This window comes from Pezoporus wallicus, unplaced genomic scaffold, assembly GCF_028554395.1.
Source record: "Pezoporus wallicus isolate ANWC-B61680 ecotype Strahan unplaced genomic scaffold, APGP_CSIRO_Pwel_v1 contig_3181, whole genome shotgun sequence".
Classification (NCBI taxonomy): domain Eukaryota; kingdom Metazoa; phylum Chordata; class Aves; order Psittaciformes; family Psittacidae; genus Pezoporus; species Pezoporus wallicus.
In genome coordinates, this window is record NW_026641700.1 from 7667324 (window position 1) to 7694675 (window position 27352).

General features: G+C 39.5%; 1 protein-coding gene across 1 annotated transcript in view; it reads left to right on the top strand.

The window, feature by feature from the left end:
• The window catches only part of JAZF1 (JAZF zinc finger 1), a 189285-nt gene that overhangs the window by 159413 nt on the left and 2520 nt on the right, over positions 1-27352 (top strand). The window contains exons 3-4 of the mRNA XM_057424868.1: positions 466-662; positions 21047-21216. Coding sequence (XP_057280851.1) covers positions 466-662; positions 21047-21216 — 367 coding nt within the window. The remainder of the gene's footprint in view (positions 1-465; positions 663-21046; positions 21217-27352) is intronic.

Sequence of the window (27352 nt, forward strand, 5' to 3'; positions counted from 1 at the left end):
AAAAGAATGTGATTATCCTAAGTTGGAAATTACATATACAGTGTAATTCGTACTATCCCTTTAGCCTTCAGATTCAATACATTTGCCCCTGACATTTTTCTCTCAGCTACTTTTTCACAGAAGGATTGAATGTAGTTATTTTAAAGTATTGAGTATAGGTATTATAATATTGTCTGCAATGCTGATCTCTGGTTGGAGTTTTGAAAAAACCTGTGTGTTTGCACATGGTGCAAATATCTTATGTAAGTTCTGTTGAAATCTGAAGGAAATGACGCAGACCTTGAACACAGAAATAAAGCCATTGATGAAAAAGTCTGTATTCTTGAAATCTGTGTGTTGCAGAGGAACTTGTTGTGGCTGAATCTGGAGCTCTGTTTGGTCACTGAGGGTGAAAAATACTTCACCTACAGCTTGCTTGTGGACAGTGTTTCAAGCCTCTCATCCTCATGATTGTCCTTATTCTAGATTTATGACCGATGCAGCTCGACGTGAGCAGGAGTCTTTGAAGAAAAAGATTCAGCCGAAACTCTCTTTGACTTTGTCAAGCACAGTGTCCCGTGGGAATGTATCTACTCCACCTCGCCACAGCAGTGGAAGCCTTACTCCTCCAGTCACTCCTCCAATTACTCCCTCCTCTTCATTTCGCAGTAGTACTCCTACAGGTAAGCCCCTAGCATTTGTTTTATCCCAGATAAGACGGCAATTTTGCTACATGGCGTTTGGAGAAAAATAGACATACTGAGGCACTGGGAAGAAAACCCCTAAAATTAAACAGAATAGCTTTGGGCTCTTTCATTTGCATTTGGTTTGCAGTCTCTAAAATGTGTTTTTTCTTTGCTAAAGCCGAGAAGGATACTTTTACTGGAATTATTACACTAAAAACCTAACCTCACCAGAAACACCAAATGTTTCAGAAGACCCCTGATATATCAGTAGGAGAGCTATGCATGTGGTATACACTGCCTGTTTAAGGTACAAGTTTTTTACACTACTTGGAGAAACTGAAAATCGCTTGCTGTGCTGAACCAGATTCATGGCCCAAGTCAGTCTGGTTTATATTAGGTAGAGATCTTGTCAGATAATTTTGATACACTTCAGATTAAGTACCAATTATTTCCTTCTAAAAAGCTATGTATGTAATACATCTGTTCTCTTCTGTAATAAGTAGACTCAACATATTCTTCTTTATAGGAAATCATACGAGCATCCCTGCCTTGATAAAGGGTTATGCCATGTGTTTTGTAGAAGTGATTTAATGTTTTAGTATCAGTGATTGAATGGAAAAGTTGAAGCGTTCCTCATAACACTCTTTCTGGAAGTTCTGAAATTAATTGGTTGTGCATTATGTCCCTGGATATGGAAAAGGGGAGCATGTTGAGAATAGCTCAATGATAAATTCCTAATGTAATTCAGAAAATTTTAATAGATTTTCTTAATTATCTCCTATTTGAAACAATCTGATTTTTTTCCTTGACATCCTACAGATGCCAAGGAATTTCTGCTTTCTTCTGTTTTGCTTTTGCATAGCTCTTCCTGAGAAGGCTAATTCATGATGTGGTCAGGTAGTATAACTGCACATCTGTCAGGAACACTGGTTAGCAATGTACTATTTGAAACATGTTCCATCAAATACTAAAGAAAAAAGGCAACATCTGTCTACTGAAGTACTTTTTATTTTTTTTTTATATTTTTCAAACCTTTTAAGTTACTCAATGTTGTTTTACCTTTAGATAAGAGACTCAGCTTCTCATGGCTGAGTTTCTAGAGTCCTGCCTGCCAGGTTAAAGTAATACCACCTTCCACTTTCTTCAGCCTCTGTTCCGAGTTCCCCATTAGAGCCCTGTTGCAAAGTTAGGGCTTTTAATAGCCTGGTAGAAAAAAAATAAGTATTATTTATTGAAGGATTTGGGGTTTTTAAAGTAACTATCAACTAAATTGCATTTCAGCAGTCTCTGCCCAGAATTTCTATTTTTATCATCTTAAAAGCTTTTATGGGTCTAAAATAAGCATTGATATTTTTTCTGATAAGTACAAATTTTTTCCCAGTGTTTGCTTGGCGTAGGATTTTGGTCTCCGCAGTGGTTCTAACCTACATAGGTGAGGTAGGTGCTCAGAATCATGCTGTGGCTGAGTTTCTCGTTGTTCGTGCAGTGCCTGTAGAGGGAGCCCAGGAGGGCCAGCAGACTAATTTTAAATAGGCAGCTCACATGTCTGTTGTTGGCTGATGCAAATCTTTTTCCCTCAAGTGCAAGTGTGTATGGCAATTAACTAGCGAGGTGATAAAACCAAGGATAGTTAGGCAAGATCTGTTTCAGGGAAACAATTTGGAGTATGTAAATTGTCCTGCATTTCAGCTTCGCAGTGCCTACACAACTTCCAAGCCCTACAGGCATACCTTCCACTGCATCCAGTCAGAATGAAGAATACGGCTGTATTCCTTCCGTGAGATCCTGTTTGATTTGTACTCCGAGCAAACTCTTGTTAACTCATCTTTGAATACAAGTAAACATGTATGTTGCGGTGACTTAAGAAAATAGAATATTTTTCTGTAGGTTGCCTAAAAGGGCATCATCTGGGTTGATGTTAAGTATTTGTTATAATCCAAATATAATTCTTGTCCTCATCCTCCTCTAGACCTATACTTTGCCAAGCTATTAGTGAGAAATTCAGAATGGCAGTTTCTCTTCTATTATCTTCCATCTCAGTTGTTTGATACTGTGTTAGGATACCAGACTTCAGCAGCATGCCTGGGATTACTGTTACTGCACAAGGCGTAACTCAAAGCTGGTGCTGCTTCAGATGCCATAGAGAAAGCATGCCTTGCCAACTGGTGAGATGGCATATACATACGCATGTCATTCAGCAGAGTGTCCTTCGTGGCTGTTTGCCATTCTTGCTTCAGGTAGAAAGCAGAAACCTCACTCATCTTCTATGTCCCATTTTCCACATACTGTCCTCCCTTTAGGTATGCTGCTCATCTTGGCTTTCCTAGGTATGGTAGTCTTATCTTGGGTGAAGCCAGCAGCTACCTGAATCCCAGTCATCTTTGTGGACATGCTTACAGCTAAATCCTGCCATTTCCTGATGCTGTTAAGCTACTGTTGCCATTTTTCAACAAAGCATAATTTCATATAGTGATCTCTCATCCACATATTAACCAGATGTGAACCACTTAGCTTGTGAAATTTGATAAGAAACTGTTCAAGGTGGTTTGGCTATGGGGAATGTTTGTTAAGTTTTGCAGTAAAAATCCCTGCCAAAAGACTATAGACCAAATTCACAGACAGAGCTGAGCAGCTTCCAAGCTGACACACATACATGTTGCAGACATTGCATGCATATGTATGGCACCTTCTTCTGTACAAATGAGAACAGTCATGTAGAAGCAGAAATATTCATCAGAGGAGTGTTCTCTTTAAGGCTCTTCTCAAGTAATGAGTCAGACATGTATTTATCTGCAGACTCTGTATGTGTTAGTCCCCCAGAATGGCCCATTTGTGGTTTTGGTGGGTAGTAGAAATGTGCAGCAGTTAATTTTACTGTCCTCCCCTCTGTTCCCTCGGGGTGACGGGCATGTACACTCTGCTTACATTTGGCTTTTTATTCCCTCCCCTATAACAGGTTTTTTCCTCTTCTTAAGACCTGTGTCCTCTCATGATTGCAGAAAGTTCACTTGAAAAGCTTGTTCCAGTTTTTGTTTTAACAATACTGTCTCCCAGGAGTAAGCTTAAATGCTTTCTTTAGAGTTTTCAGGCAGAATTTAGCAAAACAAATGGCTTCTATTAGCTATATAGGCTCCTTAGGGTGATAGGGAAATATTGCTAAGTAGCACCAGCACACAGCTTATTTTGGAAAGATGTTAATGGTCTGCAAACATTGAAATATCTCTTTATTTAAGGAGCGCTCAATTAAGTCGCAAAAACTTATGTTGCCTTTATATTTAAATGTCAATTTTAAACCCACAAAACTAATGAAGTCTAGTTATGGATAAAACTGGGGCTGACATTGCATCTTTAACATACGCTGTTAATTTTTTAAATGTTCTCATACATCAGTGTGGCTCACAGATGAGATTTCCTGCCCCAACTTCCTGGCTTTGGAGTGTAAGTCAGAGCATTGACATTCCTTTGAAAACTATGATATCTCCTCATACTGAAAAGCTTTAAAAGAGATTCTGTGATAGTAACTTAATAGTAATCAATTATTAAAATAACCTGGTCCCAGTCTTAGTTATAAAAGTAATTCGTAGTAATGACTCTCAGACGTCTTTAAAAAATAAAGCCATTTTTGCATTGAAGGGGTGCCAAAAATCCTCTGAAACCACTGGATTGTGTTTGTTCGGTTTTTCTTCCATATTTATGACTTTTTTATTTCTCTGGTTTTTAACTTTTTTTTTTTTAATTATTGTTATTTTTATTATTATTTAAACGATTCCAGACCTGGGATAGTAAATTTCAGCCTGGAGTGAATTTTTGGCCTTCTTATAAATCCTAAAGCAAGAGTTTAATACTACCAACTGGCTTTTTAATGGCTCAACCCTAAGTTTTGCCCACTCCCAGAAAAAAGCTGGGATATTTGAAAACCTCATAGTTAGCATTACATGTTGCTCTGAAGAAACTGGCTTTCAGACCTCCTTTCCTGTTTATTTTGATTTTAATAGATGACAAGTTATAATATTTATGCTGGTTTAACAGGTTTATAGACCTACTTACTGCCTGATCGTCTTGGGCAGCGGGTGGCAGCCAGTCCTGGCAGTGAGCATTGAGGATGCTATGGTTGGCTGGAACAGCTGCAGCTGTCGGTCAGTCCTTCCTCTTGTAAAGCAGATGAAAGAAGAGAGTTTTCATGGGTGGTCATAGCTGAGCCCATGAGAGAACTAGCCAGTCCCATTTTGATTTGCAACTGTCAGTTAAGTAGGTGACTATTATTAATTAGGACAAATGCCTTTCTGGGGAGTCATATTTGTGCAGTCATTTGACTACATCTGAAAGATCTTACCTTTCCTTAATATGGCAAACTTCCTTGTAATTTCTACTAGCCCAATCTCAGTATTTGCGGAAGTGACCCCATTTGCTGCTCACAGAAAATAACCTAATTTCTCAGCCTCTTTTTTTCTTTTTCCTTCTAGTAAAACGTGAAAGCAATAATGAGTTTTAATTTAGAGTAAAAAAACATGTTGTAGGATCGACCATAGCCTTTAAGGAATCTGAGATCTAAACAGTGATATTGTAATCATATATGCCTAAAATTTCAGTACAGGAATATTTTAATACTAAAAAAACCCTATGACTGAGGCTTCCAAGTTAGTACTATTGACGTAGAAACCATTACATTTACCATCTGAGGGTATTATTTGAATGATGATTTAGTAGACCTATAGTAACTGTATAGGTATATAGAGCATATTCTTAAACTGAAGTCAAGATGGCATTATAGCTGTGTCAATAATCCTAAAGCTGCACTGTTTCAGCCAGTTAGAACCTATCATGTGAAATGGGCCATTTTTTAATATATTATTAATATATTAATATAATATTATTAATAAATCATGCTAGTGAACCATGACTTTATTTAATATGTGATTTAAAGACAGAAAGTAAATCAAATATGTTTCCAATTAAAAAAAAAAAATCTATCTTCCCCTAGGATGTATTTTCAGAGCCTGGTGCAATTAAAAGTAATTATGATACCTGTTTTGACTGCATTGTGAAATATCTACAATGACTTTAATTATGTTTGGGTTTGTAGGTTTGGCTAACAAACTAAATTGAATAGAATTGGGTCCCATTTACATCATTAGGGACTATTTTCTAAGATTAAAATAGTGTATGTATAAACTTTTATTCAGTAAAATCAATAGATTCTTACCACTCAAGACAATCTTTCTTCTTATTCAGCTGGATTTTGTTCAGGATTCAAATGCAACTGCTGGCAAAACTGAGCAAAAGATTACAGCTTCCTTCTTGTGTTAACGAGTGTTCTTGCTCCTGATGAAATAATTTAGAGCTTTATTGTTCCCTCTTATGGGTGACTAATTTACAGGGGAGGAAAGTCTGTGTACTACAACTAAATATTTCCTTTCTCCTCCTGCCAGAGGCAGTTGGGATTTAGAAACGAATCTGTAAGGATCCACCTTGCTTCTGGTCCATTAAGCACTTGTCTGTTGTGGGAGCTTTGATTTTGAGAAGCAAAGCACTGTGTGGCAGTTCATGAGTTTTCCCAATAAACCTTGTTATTTCAAGTAATGTTATGTCAATGGCATAAGATACCATTCCTATAATTCCACTTGTATAGCATTTGCCTTCATGGATAACTCATGAAGGAATCCCAAGGGCATCCTCTTCAATCTGTTCCTTTTTCTTTCCCAGGAATGCAAAAGCTGAAGAAAAACCACCTACTGTTTACTGGCAATAGCAATCAAAAACACAGTAGTAACCAGCTATTGGAATTGGGCATTGAAACAGAGTAACAGGCATGGTGAAAACTAATATGGTTTAGACTCTAAATGTGTGTTTCTTTTTTGTTACTTTAAGTTGTTTAAAAAATATGCTGTCTTGTAATGCAAAAGCTCATTCCTCTTCATAGGTATCAAAGCAGGTAACATTTCAGTGTAGTTTCCATATGTTACACTTTCAACAATGAAGTAATCATATGGCACAGACAGCTGTTACACAGAGTGCTATAACACCACCTTAAACAGAATCCAGCGACAAAAAAAAATATGCTCTGCTAAGCTATTTTGTAAGTTTCAAGTGGATAGTACAAATGTAAAGCAAGAGGGTTGTGCCTCCCCCCAAAATGAACTGAGGACTGAGAGAAGGAGTTAGGTGCTCAGACTTCTTTTGTTTATGGATGTGCTATTAATATGTAGCCAAATTAATCTGAATTTATAGCAGAACTGCAATTTATATCAGAACGTTTTTGATTTCTGTCAGCAGGTGGCATTTCTGAACTCCATGTTAGGTTGAATCAGAGCAGACTGCGAGCCATTAAACGCACTATTCATTTGATAATCTGCAGCAGCTTTTCCTTTGGGCAGTGCAGACTGGCTTAATACTGCTACAGCTGGAGAGAGCTTGTTCTTTTGTGGTGGGCTTCTTTCTTTAAGGCTAGTGCACTGCAAAATATTCTTTGATGAAGATTTTAAAGTTGCTTTGAATTAGACTTGAGAGTTAGGAGAAGTCAGTGGAAACAAGTACACGATGGCCTTTTGAAAATCAGGCTACAAATGCAGGTTACATGCACTTGAGACATGATTAATGTGAAGCAATTAATACCGAGGAGGTGAATGCTTGACTTTGAGCACATAGCAAGTGTTTTGTCAGACTGGAATGAAGTATTCTGCTCTTGCAGAGTTGCAAGCTCAAGAGTTTAATGTAGGCACAAAAGCCTAACTTTAGCCATTCACTTCAAAAACTCTTCACCTGCGTTAGCATAATATAAATGCTCAGGTTTAACTATTACACCTTACATTAATGCAATGTAGTATCATGGAGATGTAATTGAAAAAATAATGAAAAGTAGAAATACGAGATCAAATCCCAGGGCTCTTGCATTAAATCATTGCAGAGAAGTGGGCTGAGAGTGCTACATTTTTGTGTGTTTGACTTATGGGGTGTGTAGCAAGTTCTACTGCAGCTTGAAAAAACACATTTCAGATGTCTGAGGAACCCTCTCATTAGTTGTTCAGATTGACAGAAGTTTCTACTTGCTTAATTGCCTGTTCAGAGCCTGAAGAACTTGTACGCTGTGTTTTTATTAAAAATTAGATATATAGACCCACTCTTGTATAAACAGTATGGGCAAATAACTAAGCCATACTTAACAAAATGAAGACCAAAATCTGTTCTCCAACATAATGAAAGTTTGAATGCAGTTGATATTTCAGGACTGCAAGTTACGATAAAATCTATGATAAAATATCTTGAGGGAACTGTATTGTGGTCTGTGGCAAAACTTCCCTCTGAGGGACTTCACTGGTGCCAGGATTTCACATTTCAGTTCAAATGATGAAAGAGAACTTTATAATTTCTGGAGCCAGAGCAGGCCCATCTAATTGCAGGTTTGGGGGCCTATATGAATCCTGCACGCTAATTAATATATGCATATGTTTGCCTAGCATTCAGCAGTCTGAGGCACCTATTCTAACAGAGTCTTATGGGTGTTCTTGTAAAAAATAAATACATAAATAATAATGAAAATAATGAATGGCATTGTGCAAAACAGTTGATCAACAGATGACTTAACTATAATATATGTGTGTGCTTAGACGTGGTATGAGATTTTAACACAAGCTTTTGGCTGAGGTCGTGACTGAGCATGAATAATAAGTATAATCTGTGCTAGTTTCTAGGTTTTGCCTTAAGGAATAAAGCTGTAGTAGGAGGTTTCCAACAACAATGGAAAATAGTAAGTAAAAGTGCAATTATTTCCTGTAGGGGTTTTCTTAGCACAGGTGGGATTTGTTCCCAGCAATAGTTAAAAGATGCTGGGTTTTTTCAGCACTATATACCACATTCCCTTCCTAGGGAGCCAGGCTTTAACCTTGTATGTATTCAGCTCTTTTTTCCAGAGTGAAAAATGCGTGTTTATCACTGTGCTTGGCAAAGTGCTTCAGAAATTGATTTTTTTTTTTTTTCTAGAAGACATCTGCTCTCAGGTGGTGTCCAGGAGCCTTAGAGAAGCAAGAATATGCATTATACTGGTTACTCATTGACAAAGCTGAACCAAAGAATTACATTCCCAGAACACTCTGAAACTCCATCTTGGAGGATCTTTGGAACAGAGATGTTCTTGTACTGCATGCACAGCAACAGTGCTGTTGTGTCTTGGGTGTGAATACATGGCAAGTAATAGTTACTAACTTACAGCCCTAGATCAAACGCCTTGAAATTACCATGAGGACCGAGGGCATTATCTTAGTCAAGCCTGAACAAATTGGTGTTTCAGCGATTTCCAAGTACTCCTAGATTGTATGGAAGTAACTGTATCTTGATGCCCCAAAGTGGCTGGAGGTCTCTTCTGCTGAGGGACCAGCAGCAGACTACTGTAACTCCTGTTGCTCCTATTTTCTTGATCAGTTTTTCATGGAATTCTGAGCACAGGGCTCCAGTAATGTAACTATGGTTCTTTCAAAGTCCTGTAGCTTTGTAGTACAGATCCTGGAGTATTTCTGGAGAGCTGTGCTAGACAGTCCAACACAACCTGTGAGCATCTTGCTTTTTCAGAGGTTTGGGGTTCCCACTGATCCAAGACTGTCTCTTATAAATATAGACTGTACCTTATAAATATAGAGCAAAATGATAGGGATTCTCCTGTAATTAACCTTTTCTATGGTTTTCACAAGGACACACACCACAATAACCTCCCCTGCTTAGTCCTTCTTTTAACTCCATCCTAAACTAAGTGCAAAAAGGTCTATACTACATTCAAAAATGAAATTATTTTAAAGTGGTGCTAAAACAGTTGAAATTGCTTTTAAAGTTAAAAAGACATTTCTAAGTGTATATAGAGGAAAGATACTGATAGCTGATGGGGGAAAATAGAGCTATGCTATCAGGGAAAAATACACGAAGGCTTTTTTTTTTTTTTTTAATCACAATCCTTCTCATAGCTTTCATCTGTATTTTCTGGTTATCTTTCTTTTCCTGCTTTATGGGTGCATTTCCCTTATAATTCTGTTAAATTTCTCATTTGCTCTTTAATTTGGCAGTAAAAATGTGTTGAGCCCCATTTGCCATAAAAGTACATTCTGGGACGATTGACTCAGTTGTTAGATTTTGTGCTTTCCAGTAGGACTTTGAATCTTGCCAGAGAAGGCGGCACATCAGAAGTTTAACATTGCATCTTACTTATCTCACTCACTGCAGGTAACTTTACATGTAACCTCCTGTTTGTTGTACTTTCTCTTCCCAGCCCCTTCAGAGCATTTGTGTTTGATACAGACATAAATTGCACTGGCAATTGTAAAGCTACTGTGCTGTAGAATTGTATTTTAATTGCACATACCTGTAATTAATTGTATGGGAATTTTCACAGTACCCTCCCCAAGGAGCAATTTCATTGAAAAGTAACCGAGTTGTCTAGACTATAGCAACTCATAAAATCATCGCTAGTTTTGGGGTTTGAGCTACAAAGCAGCAATAGAAACATGGCTTGTAGATTTAAAGTACTTCCAAGCACAGGAACTGTTTTATAATCCCCATCATAGTAGTCTAACCTGGCAAACCCTTTTTTAACAGAGTGGAGAACAGAAAATATACAATAAGCTTAAAATAAAGATTATCTCTGTGTTAATTTGTGATAGGTTTTTTTTAGCATAGAAGCGCACCCTTTCTTATTCCAAATGTGTAAAAATGAGACATTTTGTAGCAGGCACATTGTGCCTGCCTTTCACAGCTTGTGGAATAATACCTGCTTTAATGCAGAAATAGTGTGTGACAGTCAAAAGGAACTTCAGCGGTTCTGGTAACAATGACAGCATTCATGTTTGTATGTTTACACTGCAAGGGCCAGTTGGTCGAAGGATTTCTTTATTATATTCTTTTTAACTTTATAAATAATCTGCTAATTATGTTGAAAATTACTAACCAGAACACAAATGTGGTTTAGAAAGCTGGAAACTGTAGCTGGGCACATGGAACTTCTAGGGGCTTATTTAAATTGTGTGTATGGATTTGCACATATATAAACATATCTATATATAAAGAGTACACTGCAAGATTGAACAGGATTTACTTGTACCAGTGTAGTGCCTCAAGGACTGAAAAAAATCACTAGCTATATTAGTGCTGTGTATCTTCATACTGAAGGTAGTTACAGTTTTCAAAGAGGTTTTACAGTGCCTAGCAGAGAAAAAAAACATACGTATTCAGGCCAGTGCTTCAGTGTGCTGAAGATGGTGAAACTTAAGCAAATGTTTGAGTTTTCCTTGCAGTGTAGCCAGAGGACATCAGAAGCAGAAAAAGGCAAGGACTAATGTACCATTTCACACTTGACAGCTTAAAACACAGAGAGGTTTATTTCACAGGGGAAATGCTGTATTGTGAGTTGATGTTAGCCAGTACACGATCATCAAAATGATGTAAAATTACATGAAACCCAGGGTTGTTTGTAGCTCTTGTGTATTACCAAGAGAGCTGAAGGCTATGAAATATTGTTGACCCCCAGAATTACATTTTCCCTTGTCTTTTTAACATTTGTGGCCTGGCAAGTAAAAGATACCACCCTAATTCTTGCTGAAGATGAAGGCTGGTGCTTTGTCAATGCTAGCATGGGCTCCCTCTTGTAAGGTTTTGCCATATATAGTCAGACAGCATCATTCATGGCAGTTTCTCAGCACTTTTGCCTCTAATGCCAAAGGATACAAGAAGCCAAGGAGCAATGGAAAATAACAACTTGAGAAGTATTTTCATTTCAACTTCAGCCCAGTGATACATCGTCTGAAACAACTCACACCTGGTAACATACATTTTGTACACCTGATTGGACCAGTGATAGCCTCAAAGAAAGGTTTGTGACAGCATACCAGGCACACTGCAGATTTTATCAGAATCTTTGTTTTTTTAAAAAAAGGAGAGGAGACACGACTCCCTACTGAATGTGTTATGTTTGAGTGCTACAAATGTGTTTCTTTCTTAGAAATACAGAGTAGGATTAATTAAAAAACATGTTTTCTGTAGATATTGTGTATAGGCAGGATGAGAAAATCCTTGATTCTGGCTCAGTAACCAATAGGCATTTTAGTTCTTACTAGTAATACTGAGTATTGTTACTAGGGCTATCTTTCAAATTATACTGATGGAGTTTTTTAAGTATAGGTGGGTCAGGGCATTTAAAAGCAGGTAGAGAGAAGCATCACATATCTCTTCATGCAAAATAAATACTCCTACCCTTAAGTGCACTGAAGTGGAGAATCTGCCATTGCCTCCCTCGTTGCTGGTCAGGGATTTGTAACCCTCCCGGGGCTCATAAACATGAAATTCCCTCAGCCCAAAGCTGCTGGAAGAGCTTTGAGCTGCCCTGGATCTCTGCAACTCCTTGGTCCTCCATGGACAGCCTGCTATTGGAACCTGTTGGCATGATTCAGCCCGTTAACACATCAGGTCTAAGGTCCAGCCCAGGAGCATCTTGGAAATCCCCGTGTGACTGAATCCCACTGAAATTAGTGGCATTTTTCACGTAGTGAGTGCTACAGGCACAATGATAGCAGTTCCTTGGATGGGAGCCTGGTCGTAGCTCGGTGCAATCTTGCTGGGTTTGTGCAGGGATGAAGGCACAGCACACGGCAGTCAGGGTGGGTAAGGACTATGCGCATTAGCAGCTTTATGGCCTGCACTGTAAGTGGCTGAATAGCTTTTGTACAGCTGTAAAGCATGTTTAACTCAATGTTATAAAGCATGTCTCAAATGTATTTTCATAGCTTCATAAACTCTAGTTCATTTATGTAGGTACTTTTTATTGTAATCCTTTATCTTAAACATGAAACTATTTCCTGATACTGTTTCTAGTTCTTCTCTTTTATGAAAAAGGGGGGGAAGAAAAGGAAAGCTGCCTTTTTTGTTACATGCATCAGGAGAGTCCTTAAGTACAGTAATAGTGCCCTGAACTTGCATTTTTGTACTTCTAACCTCAGAATGCAGGCCTAGCAACTAAAAAGCCAAAATAACATTAATTATGACTGTTCTTCGCTGTGGTTTTTGGAGTATAATTTTGGAACAGATGTCTGGAGGGAGAAGAGGGGGGAGGAAGGATGGGTTGTTTCTTAGCCCCAACTGGTTTTAATTCTTTCTTGAACATTTTGAGAATAGCTTTAAACGTTTGCCAGAGTTCAGTTAACATCCTGTGACTAAAGGTGGAAAATGTCCTACTTTGTTTTTCTTCAAACATATACCTGCTCTTGCTGCTCATGCCAAAGCCGGAGAAAGAATTGGATTCCAGCTGGCATGGCTTTTATTACCGTTACATTAATTTGCAGGTTAAGGCTCAAGTTGGGAGGGGTCTGCTGGATTGATTTATTTATTTGCTCTTTTTATTTTCATTATTTTAAAAAAGTGCCATGTAAAACACGGCCATTTAATTACAGGAAGGTTATGCTCTTTTGGGGGGAGCCTTTAACAGGTTATTCTTGTTCACATGAAATTGTAGAAAACGCATTTTAAAATATGTTTAAAGTAGAGACTGTGTTCTTGGGTTTATCGTGTTTTTCCTGTGCTGTGTATAAACAGAAGTTTGTACATTATTGAAAGCCCTTTTTTGTGGAAAACAGGATTGGGAAAAAAAGTTTATATAAGAATGCAAAATAACTTCCCGAGACTATTGGCGCAGTGTGACCATAAAACCTCAACAGCACATTGTGCAGTGACATTATAACAATTTGCTTTAGCACCTCTGCAGCACTCTCAGAAAAGTCCTGTTCTACAGAACACATGCCGTGGTATCAGTTGACTGTTTTTTTTCCAGGATCAGTTCTTTACATGCATGTTTTTGTGATTAGTTGCTGTTTCACAAGGAATTGGAAGTGGAGATTTTTTTCTTCTTATTTAGCTCATTACATGCATGTTTTATTTGTATAAATTTATACTCTCTGTAGTGTATCTGCAAGTTCCTTTTAGTGCATTTGTAATCTCTAGAGTGGGATTTTTTGTGGATTAGAGCGTTCTTTGATATACTAATATCAAGATTCAGATAGATCAAGATAGAAAATGGCACACCGTTGCTGCTAAGGCCAGATAGAGTCCAGCTGTCCCACAGCTCTGGAGGACTGTTTCTTTCTTAACCTCAGTGTTACTAGTTCTGTTTCTCTTGTAACCCAAAATGGTGAGCAGATCTTGTGTGTAAATAGTTCCAAATTTTACTGACAGTGAATAAGAATATGTCACACTAATAGTACTTTAAATAAAAACATTTATGTTTATTTTGTACCTTTATCATTTTAGCTTTACCTCCAGGATTTTAGGGTGATTTCCCATATAGGTTAGTTCATCCAAAATCATTCCATACCAAAATACACTGTATTTGGTTCTGTGTTTTACCTATAGGGTCTGCAGTGTTTGTATGCTTTCCAAAGTGGACTCAAACCTTGCAATTGAATACGTTTTCAGTCACTTAAATTTCAGCATGAGCTTACACTGAGCATTTAAATGAAAACTAGGCGTGATTTAAAATGTTGACTGGACCTATGTAGTGTTATATTTAGAGCGCCAGGTATAAAACTATGTACCCATCCATGGGCTGGGTGCAGGGTTACTTGTGGGTTCATCCTGTTGAGGTACCACCCTTCAAAATAACTTGATAAAGTATCTTTTCAGACTGTCTCCAGGACTGTGGAAGTTACACTTGCCATTTCTGTGACTGTGAGATTGTGTGGAGGATGTCCAGAAACATGTACCTACATCCTTGCTTGCTTTTAAACGTTTCCCTTCCTCAGTATAGCAGGCTCTATTGGCTGAAAGCCACTCTTTAAATGACGCAAAAACCCAAGAAAAAGTATTTCTTGTCTAACTTCTCTAGTGTTAAAAAAACCTATCACTCTTTGAATCCATATTCACCTTACTACATGAGGTGCATTTTTTTAAAAGTCTCTTGGTGCTTATTTGCTCACTGAGTCTTGCTTCAGCCAGTGACAATAGAAAAATAGTGTTTCTGAGCAGTAATAGTTCCTAAACAGCTTGTTATTTAGCACTTGATACTTGATCTGGGCTAGGAGAGGACTGGAAGGGAGGGTGGTTTCTCGAGAAGACATTTTTCTGGCCAAATCCTGCTCTGACTAGTGTCATGGGGAAGAGTAGGATGCGGGCAGCAGCAACGGCTGAAGTGCAAGATGAAGGACATGCTCCTGGCATGAGTGTGTGTGTGAGCAGCCCGGCAGCGACCGCCACAGACCACACAGCCTGCAGGACCCGCTGCTCCACTCAGTGCAAGGCCAAGTCAGTAATGAGTTGTAATTGCTATTTTGATGGCTCTTTTGTGATCGAGCAGAGGGATGGAGGTCTCTGCCAGCCTTGGCAAGTGCCCATTTGACAAACCATAACCATCTCAAGCAGCTCCCTCGAGTGACAGCAGAGCTGCCAAGCATGCAGTTGGCTTTGAGAACAATTTTGCCTCTCCTCTCCCAGGAATGAGGCTCAGAGATATTTACTGGGTTAAGAGGAAACTTTATACTGCATGTGCTTAAGCCTGTTGGCTGAAGAACCGTGTTGCACCTAGTGCTCGCTTTATGGAGGAGCTTAATCTAAACTCTGGAATTGCACTTGCAGTCTAAAATGCCAGCATCTGTAGCACTACACAGTACTCTGTTTAAGCTACCCTCAGTTTTCTTTAGTTCTGTAACATATGTGTTTACATCATCTCTCTGGACATGAAAGATAAAAGGTTTTTTGCAAATACAAGAAGTTACTCTGAATGGACCTTCCACAATGTCTGAAATCCACTTTCTCTCCTCTTGAGCTGTCTTTTCCCCCAGTACCCAAAACAAGCAAGCAAGCAAAGGAAAAACCCTGGCTTAGTCTGTTTGGTTGATCAAGCATGTGAAATTTCTTGCCTGAGTTTGCCGAACCAGTGCATTGTGCCACCTGCACCAGCTCACAGCTCTGACTCCTGCTATAGCTCCTAGACTGAAGACTTGCATATCAGCCATGATGCATGGTATTTAACTGTTTTGTATTTTATTGCCTCTAGCATTTATTTCCTGTGCTTTATTATAAAGGAAGAACATTTCACTTTGAATGACTTGATATGTCTTTAGATAAGCAATGAGTATCAGCTGTGTGAACATTCCCCCTGATAGTGAGCATGGAGGAGGCTGTGTGCAGAGAAGCTGTCACAGTACATGGGAACACAGACTTCTTAACAAAAGTGCTCTCACGAAACTGCTTCTATGAAATACAAACTGCAAGTCCCACATGGGACAAAGTGTGAAGTTGAATTTATGAGAGAGATCATTGGCATTACCATGAACTTTCAGTGACATTAGCAATGTTGGTTCCCACTGCAGTAAGCTATTTACTTATGGTTATTCATTGTATACTTAATACATGCTTTCTGGTCACAAAAATAATTGGCAAGGACATTTTGGGTTTGTTTTTCTTCATGGGAGGAGAAAGGAAGAACTTGTTCTTGATCAGAGGTAAAGATAGATCGAATTCATTGCAATGGCACACACAGATTGTGCTGGTTTTAATCAGCTTGGTCTTTTTTTATATTTCAGGACATAACTACAAGTGATATGCACCTGCTAGTTGAGGGGAAAAAAATCCTTTGTGTAAATCTCATGGTGGAATGAATTCACTCACGCAAAAGACAGAATTTATCTTGGCTTCAGTGGTGTGAATAGCAAATAATCCCCAGAAACATAAAAGATAAGGCTCCAGATTTTCAGCAGTGTAGCTGGGATGTTGTCAATGCCAGACTGTCAGATGATTAACTCTTTGTGAGATGTTTCTGATTTATTTACTGACTTCACCTACTGGAAAAAAGAAAATTTAGTAGATGAGCGTTCAAGAGAAGAGATCTTTGCTGTAGGTTTAAGTGATATTCTTGCTGATTTTGATAGGAAAACTGACATGAAGAAGAGATAGAGCAAGTCTTTATGGTGCAACTTTGCTTTTCATTACACTACAAAGACTTTTTAGCCTTACTACATGGGCAGTAATCATAATCCCTTTTCATGCATGTATTTACTTTTGACAGATACACTGCTGTGATGCAGACAGCTTTCTCACTTGTGATGGGTTGTGTTTAAATGCTGCATAAAAATTGAGAGAGAATGACTTGATGGAAAACTCTGTGACCATGTGTGTTTCATAACTAGTAATTGCCTGTAATACTGTGGCATACTCTGTGAGATTTGCCTACTGGTGTCCCCCTCAAGTCCCTGCTCCATCAGTGGAGTCCATCTCCTTTTTGAGAAGCAGTAGTGTTATTTCAGCATGTAAAATTCCAGGAGAACAAAACCAAAAAACTATCATTCTTTCCTTGCCTCTGTTTTGATTTGTTTAATGTTTTATGCTGCTGGGGGCAGCACAGATGAAGTGAGCTTTTTGGCAAGGCCGCTGGAGTGAAGAGAGGGGAAATGGTTTTGTGGGCCAGGACTGAGAGAATATTGTATGCAAGGGTGGGAGCAATGTTAGGAAGATGTTACTGAGTCATTTGGACCATAAAGCAGTGGGTTTAGGTTAGGCTGAGGTAGAACTATGTAGGCTCTCTGAATGAAAGCCAGATGATGAAATTGGATATGGTACAAAGCAATGAGCCTCAGAAAGACCATTGGCAGAGGAGAGAGGTGGAAAACACAGTTTTCTTGCTATTATAGAAGTAGTATTCAGTTACAATAATAATATTGTGTATTTGTACACTGTCTTGCTGAAAGCATGGGCTTCTCTGTGAGCCTTTCCCCTCCAAGTGTTTAGATGCTTCATCATAGAGAAATGTATGTTGTAGAGTTTTGGGGGAGGGTTTTGCTGTTTGGACTTCTGATTCCTAATTCTGATATTTTTTCTTGAGTACTGATGGGGGGAATGATCAGTGAGCCTTCCAAGCATTGCGTGAAATGGTAAAGCCATTAGCACGTGTGCTACAGGGACTGGCTCCACTCTGTCCCCCAGAAGGGCAGCGTGCCCCAGCAGAGCATCCTGTTTTCCATGTGCATGGCAACGTCCAGGCGGTGATCAGTGAGCTAGCTCCCTTGGAGTTCTGTTCAGAGTTGTTACAAATACTTCTCCAAGTCACGCAGTTGTTACACCATGGAACAGGCTGTAGGTTAGATGCAAAGGTGCTTAATTTTTATTTTTCCTTTTAAAAAGTAAATATTTACAGTTATTATTGTGAAACACCAACCAAGGTTAAATGAAGCAGAACAAGCAAGCTACATCTTGATCAAAATGCACTGCTGTGCACTTCCCCTTCGGTGCGCTGCTGGTGCCCTGGCAAGCTGCCTGAAGGAGCCCACAGCAGCCGGTGCCTCAGGTTGCAGTTTGTACACCTGATGCGTACTGAGGGCCAGGGGCTCCTGCTCAGCGTGGGAAACGCGCCACAGAGCCACCATCCTCAGCCTCAAAGTACTTAATTAAAATACCTCATCCAGGGGCTGTTTATTATGGCAGCGCCAACCTGTGTGTTGTGCTTTTTGCTTCCCCCGCCTCTGATGTGTTGCATGCAATCAGTGAGGCACCACATGGGTTGCTGCTCTTAGACACTGACAACTGAGGAAATTAAATTCTGAAGCGGAATCAATTAAAAGCCTGACTAAATCAGTGTTGTTTTTCTATGACAACTGAAACAACATAGTTATTGAAAGGGTAGATATTAATTGCTAATTTTTTTTTCAAGACATTGGGGTTTTGTACATGTTGTTTATACCAGCACCCCCTTAAATACATTTGGGTTGTTTGGTTTTTTTAAGATTTTTTTTAAGAGAGTACAAGCAATTGAGTTCAGTAGGAAAGATAAACTGCTGTCAGATAAGAACAATGATAAACTGCAATTCCAGCTTTGTATAAAGTGATATGCCTTTCAGGTACTTGGCACCATTAGTATGACCATTTTATGTAAGAAATACATCTTTATATGCTTATTCATGCTTGAAAAAGCTCATCATATGTGAAATCTGTAGTGACAAGCCTGGATTCAGAAACTTAAGACAATGGAGCATTTGCTTCTACTGTTCTAACAACTCTTTTGACTACACTAGACAAAATCTTGCATTTTTGTGCAGGTAAGCTAATTAAAATAAAACCATAAGGCTTGTCTGACCTCACAGATGCTTACACATGTGGTTTGGTCTCTGCTATCTCTCTCCTTCAGTGAGTCTACCTGCAAGTAAAGTACAGGAAAAAGTTGTTACAGAATTGGGTCTTATTATACAAAGTTATTAGAAAAATTCAAAGGATGTACAGGAAAATGTATGGAAATGTATCACTGCAATGTTTGTTTCTTCCCTGCACTGTACTGTATATCTTTTATATACTGTATTGCATATTACATTTTATAGAGCTCTGATTGTTGTTTTATAAAAGCATGCTCCTTGTTATCACTAAAAGTAGTGATATCTTTAGTAGATGTCATACAGTCTCACATGATGTTTTCTTTAGGTGGACAAAATCCTGTAAGGGAGGAAATCACCCCCTCTGAAGGGGACTTACAAGGGGGTGATTATACTGGCAGAAATTGTTGGTATCGGTGTTTAGAACTGATGTATATTTTCTCATCCTATGAGTGCATGTGTGTATTTACAATAGGGTTTTCTGTTGCGTTTGCTTAAAAAAAACTACTGAGCTGAAAAGTTTGAAAGGAACAGCTTGAGGATTTTTTTCCATCAAGATACAATCAAGGGCAGGAAATCGTAGATGCAGAGTTACGGCTTTGCCTCCATTTTTTTATTAGTTAATTAAACTATAACAAGTCTTAACTTCATTTTAGGTTAACTGTTTTCCTAGAGTTCAGGAATCTTTTAAGAGGTCAATAATGCTTTCTTTGGCTTTCACTCATTGGGTGCGGGATGAGGAGGCACAGTCAACAAGGCAGAGTTCTGCAGATGTGCTGCAGAGCGTGTGTGCGTGCGCACATGTCAACAGTTGTTGATGGTGGGAAACCATCCATCTTTCCTCATCTGTGCACCACCCTGTACGGATGGAAACCACAGGAAAGGAACATGAATGGCCTGACATCTGTAAGCGAACTTACAGTATCTGATTAACGCTCAGGAGCCCTGAGTACTTGCAGCTACCAGTTGACATGCGTTTCTACTCAGTGATGGAGAGGTACGGAGTCTGAGTGAGAGTACCAGGGGAGGGGAAATCCAAAGGGAAAAATTTGAGAGACCATAGGTATGTATTTAGCTTCACCAGAAGGGAAAAAAAAAAAAACCACCAAAGACCCCTCTGTACATTGCAGCATGGGTTTTCTCTGTGAGGTCAAGATGCTGCTTTTTTAAAGTGCCGCGAGGCATCTGGCTGCATTTTCTTCTTGGCACATAAAGCTGCCTGGAGGCATGCATTTAAAGGGCATATGAGGAAAGCAAATAGAGCCATGCAAGTGTCACATAACTGTCTTTAACAACAGGAGCTGTTCCAGCGCTCAGAGCCAAATCGGCTTTCAGCAGAAAGGATGAAATTTAGCAGAGCTGGGAAAGGGAAGGGGAGGGGAAACACAGCACCACCTCCTGCTGACACCACAGAAGTTTCTTTCAGCTTTCCCTCTCCCTCCCTCTGTGCATATATTTTCTTTTTAATCAGCTGGGGCTCTTCCCTCCCTGGCTTCTTTTTTAGATTATTATTTATTTAAAACGGTATTTTTATAGTTGGAATTCTGCTTTCCTAATTTCTCTCGTTTCACATTTAACTTCTTCAGAGGATTTCATTGATAGTTATTGCAATTAAAAATAATAAATAAACTCAGCACCAGCTGCTCAAACGGCTGTCGTAGTATATCTGGAACATAATGCGGTCTGTTCAGGGCAGCCACACAATGCAATTTATCCCCACACCTGAGGGAATGAATTTCACAACTATAATTGCTACAATATAATTCTTATTAATGTTGTGCTATAATTCCTATTAATTCCAAAGGGCTAGTAAATGCATTAGGACTTGTCAACATATTATTTTACACTGTTTATGATCTGTAGAATTACGCTCTTCAGTGTTGTATTGCATAAAGAAAAGCGTTAAAATTAGCTTTAATTGCAGGGGGTGAAACCACATATTCTGTTCAGGCACTGGGAAAGACAGAAGGATCCTGGTATTCAAGGAGGAATGAAACTGCATTTTAAAATCAGTTTTTTGAACTTTCTGTGCCACGCAGTTAACAGTTTATGAAGATATATTAATAATGCCTGTCCTGGTTATTAGAAAAAGAACCACTGGTGTCTTTATGAAGGAATAAATAGCTATAAGAAAGATAGGTTTATAAAATTAAAAATAACTGTCTTCCAGCAAAGGCAAAAGTGGGGAAATTACAAGTCATTGTAACTGATGTAATAAATGCAGAATGGGTTATCTTGCTGTGCTCTTATTTATTTTTGTTTTATCTCACGTCCCTGCTTTTCTAGGTAGTGAATATGATGAAGAGGAAGTAGATTATGAAGAATCAGACAGTGATGAGTCCTGGACTACAGAAAGTGCTATCAGCTCTGAAGCTATTCTTAGTTCAATGTGCATGAATGGAGGGGATGAGAAACCTTTTGCCTGTCCTGTTCCTGGATGTAAAAAAAGATACAAGGTAAGCAGTAGTGCAGACCTACCTTATTTCCTGCTGGTGTAGTGAGGAGAGGGGGAAAAAGCCTCTAAAATCAGTTTGTACCTTTCATGTTTGATAGACTTTTCACATTTATGTATGTGGTATTTTAGCAGAGTACTTACTTTATTTACTGGTTTCCTCTCAAACACAGCCAAGATACCAGTTTTACAAAGGATGTGTAGCCTTCTGTATCCCTGTATATAATGTCAAGAGACATTATATATAGTGACTGTCTTTTAACGTTTTAACTAGCTTTCTGTTAATTAGACAAATTAACTACAGAATGCAGGAGGTACTACCAGTGAAATAATCTCTGGGGTGCCTTTCACAAACACTGAATAGAGAGCTTCTGCCCATCAGTGCCAGAATTAATTCCTTCTGCTTAACTGCTAGAGATGCTGCCTCTCCTTTAGTGAGGCTGTGCCCAGGGTACTTTTCCTGGACAAGGTGATGTGCAGAAGGTGGTGGTTTATGTTTTGCAAGTCAGCGGTCATCTTGGAAAGACAGAGCCTCAGAGAAATTCCCTCATTATTGTGTCCTGGGTCCGAGCCCTATGTCTGCACAGCTGTCAGTGTGTCTAGCCTCACGTGCAGGGCTTGCATCCATCCCTCCCTCTGCGTGACATACTGGGAAATGGTTCTCCTCCCCCTTTTTTCAGTTGCTTTCCGACATGAGAAATTTTTGTCTGTTTGTGGGAGTGAAACATCTTTAACTTTGAATCTTGAGCTGGCCAGAACAGAACATGTTGAGCTGTTGTGAGGACAGTAGTATTGCTTCACATGAACCAGTGCAGAGACAGATGAAACTGTTGAACAACTTGGACTTCAGTATGGTATACTGTAGCTATTGACATTTGCGAACAGAAATAATGTGTTGGCACAGTTCTCCTAAATCACTTTCTGAAGTTTTTGCAGGAACTACTGGAAAGCTCAACCACTGACCTATACCCTAGAAAAATCAGTGGGGGTTGGGTTGGTTTTATATTAGTTTTACTTTATGGCTTCTCCTTTAAATAACTGGCAAGTAGGGACTTAAAAGAGAACAGAAATATGAAAGAGAAATAGAGGAAGACCAATAACATTTGAGATAAAACAGTTGTGACAAGAATGAATAAACCATGCATGAAACTGTGTAGAGGATAAAAACATGCTTCACTGACACTGCAGCTGTTCTGGACTGTGGCAGCTCCTGTACAGCAAATCAAGACTCAGATTCCTACACAGATCAGTTAATACTGACAATACCTTCTTAAAATACGAGCAACAAAGCAATGTGCTTCCTTATTCCTTAGTAACATACAAGTCTTTTTTTGCAGAGATTAGCCTGTACTCTGTCATGGTTATTCCTCTCTTTGGTTACAGGAAAAAAAGAACACCATCTCCAGGGGCAGGGCAGAGGAAAAGATGTTTTCAGACAATTTGCAAGTATTACTTTGCAGATGTACGCATTATTCAAGATTAATACTCTTCTTGTGCGTGGTAGAAGCTGTGCCAGATGAAGGGTATAATATAAAAGCTAAATCCCTAGCTCAGGAAGCAAACAAGCCGTGGTGATTGTTAGAAGTCACAGTGCCCACAGGGCATCTATGCATTGCAGAAAACATTCACTTAATAGCAAAGGCTAGAAGGAGAACCCTGTAATTTGCTATATCCTGTCTGTTCTCTGTTTGACTGCCAGCCCTCTGTCTTTTTATTGCTCAAATAAGCAAGCTGTTTCTGCCTGCTTCTGCTATCTCACTGCCTTCATCTCAAATGTATGAGGACTGTCTAAGGGATATCTTGTACACCATTAATGTTAGCACAGTTGGACAGGGGACAAATTAATGACCTATAGAGAGGCTGACAGAGAGCAGCAGCAAATAAAAAAGTATGACGTTTTCTTAAGAGACTCACCTCTGTTTAGTCCTGATAGGAAAGCACATTTCCTTAAACTCTGCCTCACCTCATTTCTCTTTTCCGTGGTCTTCGTTTCCTCCCTTTTTTCTTTTCAGCCTAATTTTTTCTTTTTACATTTTTATCTTTGTTTCCTTCCTTTTAGCTTTCTGTCAGCTGTGTTTCTGGTTTCCTCTTCATCTTCCTTCTGCTTAACCCCCTCCTCTGATGAATTATTTGCAGAGTCCAGGCAGGGAGTCCTGTGATCAAAGCATCGGGATTTTGTGGTGGGTACTGGATAATCACAGTCAGGGCTGTAAAACAATTATTGTGCTCCAAACAGGAACACGGACATGTACATACAGTAATTGCCAGGCTCACTTTACGGCTGAGAAAGGATGCATTCCTTCAGGGAGTGAGGAGGAAAGGATGATATACACAGTTTTCTTTTGTCTGGCCTTAGGTGACGTACATTTGAGTAGCAGAAGTGTTATTTTTAGGTACGTTATTTGTATTACAGTAGTGCTTAAAGGACCCAGTAGGGATGGGGCTCCTTTTTGCAAACAATGTACAAGGATAAAAGATGGCCTCTGCACTGAAAAGTCATTATGGAAAGGTAAATAAGACCAGAATGAGAAAAACAAATACGCCCAAGGAATGGGCTGGGGCAGACAATGGAAACTGTAACAAGAACATGTTTATACACAAGCCCGGATGAGTATCAGAAGACCCTGCTGGCCTCCTGCCCAGCTGCTATCTCTTGATGCTTTCCCATAGGCAGTGCAGTAGAAGTGAGTCATAAAACATCTAGGTCTTCAGGAACTTTATTTTTTGAAGAAATAAATTTGCTCGCTTATACTTCATATTGTTACTCTGTGTAGCATGGCTTAGGTTTTCTTGAGGAGCTGAAGGTTCTGGAGAAAAAAAAAAAACAACTTTTTTTTAGTGATATGTAAATGTGTTTGTAGGATAGTCAGAAACAGTGAAGTGGATCAGGAGCATACTGACTTCTGGAAGCTTAAAACAAACCTCTGAACTAATTTCTGAAGCTTGCTTTCTTCTTCTCCATTTACAGTTACTGACCTAGAGAACAAATTACAAGTATTTTATAGTTGCCATTTATGGATATTTTCTTCATATGATTTGTATTTGATGCCTTAATTTTGATTTTTAAAAAATCATCTGCATGAATCAATGGAACCCAGAGATGTTGGCCTTGTTTTCATGGAGTTCACACTCACCAGATTCTGGATTTACATCTGCCCTATCCAGAGTGTGTGGGTAATGAGCAGTTACCCTGCTTTGCAAAATGCCACCTGTAGGAGCTAAAGCATGCATTTATCAACATGACAGTTAGTTTTCCTTTTATTCAATGCCACCTATGTGTGCCAGTTATTTGGTCTGTAGCTCTGGAGAAGAACCATTCAAAGTGTGTATGTGATATAGGTAAACTTATTCCAAACAGCAAATGAAGTTTGATACAAAATGGATAGATACAAAAAACCACAAATTTGTCACAACTTTTCTAGTTTGCACAAATAAATAAAAGAGCAATAGATTTCTGTGCATCCAAGATGTAGCTTATATGCATGACCACTTTTTGGCTATGGCAAGAGGAGAAATGGCACCTTCCAAGAATGCAGAGGCATTGAGGCATTGGGCTTGTCTTTCTGGCAGGCAGCAGGATGAGGGTTCTAGGCCTCTCAGGTGGGGCAAAGCCCAGGAAGGCTGATCTAAGAACAGTGAGATGCAGCAGAGCTAAGGGAGGGAGAACACTGATGTGAGAGGGAAAATAAAGGAATTTGATTGAAAGAAGGGAGCAAGCCAGAGCTTGCAAGTTGAGCAAAGAGGAACCAGACCCACAAAGAAAATTTCAGGAGGAAGAGCCAGGAGATACAAAAATACACATGAGTGTGCAAGTCTGAAACAAGAAATCCTCCCAAACCATCCTTGGTGTCTTTTCCTTTTTGAAGGGAGTGGCAAGCTCTCTGCAGTGTAGTGGCTTCATGACTACTGCAGTGCAAGTGGCCCTGCCCAGCAACTGCTCTTGTGTCCATGAAACCAGGTAGTGCCAGTCTAAACTTCTCTATCTGGTCCTGATCTGGTCCCAGGTTAATAATTGTTTTCTCCTGTTTAAGATTTTAGAGTGCCCTTCTACACTACCATCTTCTTCCTCAATCATTTGTGAGAGTAAGGAATGAGCAACCTAAGTAACCAGAGCAATAAAAGTGATGTATGAATTTGGCAGTGGGTTTTGCCATACCTCAGTAATGTCAGCCCACACATACAACAAAGTGTTTACATTACAGCAGTGGAAAAAGTGCTGAAGAGTTGACTGTAATTCTAACAACAGTTTTCTTTTAGCCGGGAGTGCAGATCCAGTTTCATGTCATACTAGCTCCTCAAACCTTCCATGGTCCAATTCATTCCATGTAGGTTTCTGGTTTAGCATTTGCTTAAATTTTTCTGCCTGAAAGTACTTTTCCACCTTCACCAAAGCACATGGTGTACTTGAGGCTGAGCAGGTCATTGAAAAAGCTGGATCAGGAGAAAGAGTGCCCTTGGCATGGAACAGTGAGGATATCTGTGATTGCAGGTTTAGAGCATCTGATTTAAATTGATACTGGTTTGAAAGTATCTTAAATTGATTTCTGACAAAAAATAAAGTCTAGACAGGTTTCTGTAGTTTCCAATGCATATTATATAGGGTTTGGGGATAGTTTTGCTTTTCAAATTCTACTGCATTAGCAAAAGTTTAGCAGGTCACTTCAGGATTTTCTCTCCTTTGAAGGCACAGGCCCTCCTTAACAGTACTTAGATGTTGACAGATGTCTTATGACAGCCCTCATGCCACCCACTGGCATTCTGGCTCCCTCACCCCAGCAGTCCTGGGGGTGCTGAAGGTTGTAACTATGTGCAAAGCCATCTCAAAGGTGCCTCAGGATCTCAAGTTACTTGCAGAGAACTCGAGTGCTCTTGAGGATGGTTTGTAGCTTTGATTTGCTCTTGTCTGTCTTGGTGGTACAGCATTTGACCTTCTTTGAGTGCTCTTCACCCAGAAGTAACCTGCACTAAAGGCTTGTATTTGTGTCTGCTTTGTATTGGAGACTGAAGACTCTCATCTCCCGGATCTCAGATGACAGCTGTGTGAGAGTATTTTTAAGGGTGTAAAGGACAGTTTGAGAACTTTAACAAAGCAAGTGCACTGAATTGTGCCTGGATTCTCTAGAGAAGAGAAACATGTGGGCAGATCAGTCACTTGCAGTCTTGCACTATGCCCTTTTTCCAGGGTGGATGTTGTATGCTAAGTTTTTCTTCTTAAAGGATTTCAACAAATGAACCTCTCCAGACACCCAGGCTGCCCTAAAATGCCATTTCAACAGTACAGACTACACTGGGCATGGTGAGTTGTGGCAAGAACAGTACCACGCTCAACATCATGAGTGAAAGCAAGGAACTGGTTTTGCTTAAAGATTAAAACACATCACTGCTGGGGCGAGGTTAACGTGCAGTAACTAAGGACCAGCATTTTACACAGTAAGATGAGAACATTGCAGCTGTCTGGGAGACGGGTGGTTTCTCTTGCCATTACAGTCCTCCCTGCTTGCCCAGTGGGAGCTGCAAGTGCCTTACACTGCTTTTGCTCACCGTTGCGAGCTGTGGTTAGAACAGGGCTGTGGAGAGGGGCACACAGGGGGACTTCCTCTAAGGAGTGGGACAGGATAGTTGAGGTTCTGACTTGGAATTAATTGGTTTAGGAAGTAGGGGAGGAGAAGGGGACACATTGGCAGGAGGGTGGTATTGAAGGTGTCAGACTTGTGCCTTGTTGGGGTTTGCTTTCTGATGTATCCAGAGTCTTGGGAGTTGTGGCTCTGTTCTGTTTACTGAGGGCTTTTTCTCTTTCCTTTGTTTTTCAAACCAGATTGTCTAATGTGTGTAATTGCTGTAAACTCCAACCTGGAGTTTGCGCTTACTGTAAGATGCGCATTGACAAAACCAAACTTGTTGCTTAAAGAGCCAAAGCAGGAGACTTATTATGTGTAATACGAGGCAGTGGTTCAGCAAAGACAAACTCCCTAAAACTTAACTCAGTGGGTTAATTCGTACCCAGGCTGTTAATTAATTTTAGCTCTTTCCTTTTTTTTAATAGTTTAAAAGAACCCTGAGATACATAGCTAAAAACTTTGAAGGGAACACAATAGGGCCTCAGAACTGTATCTTTTTGTCACAAATGGTCTTGGCATCTT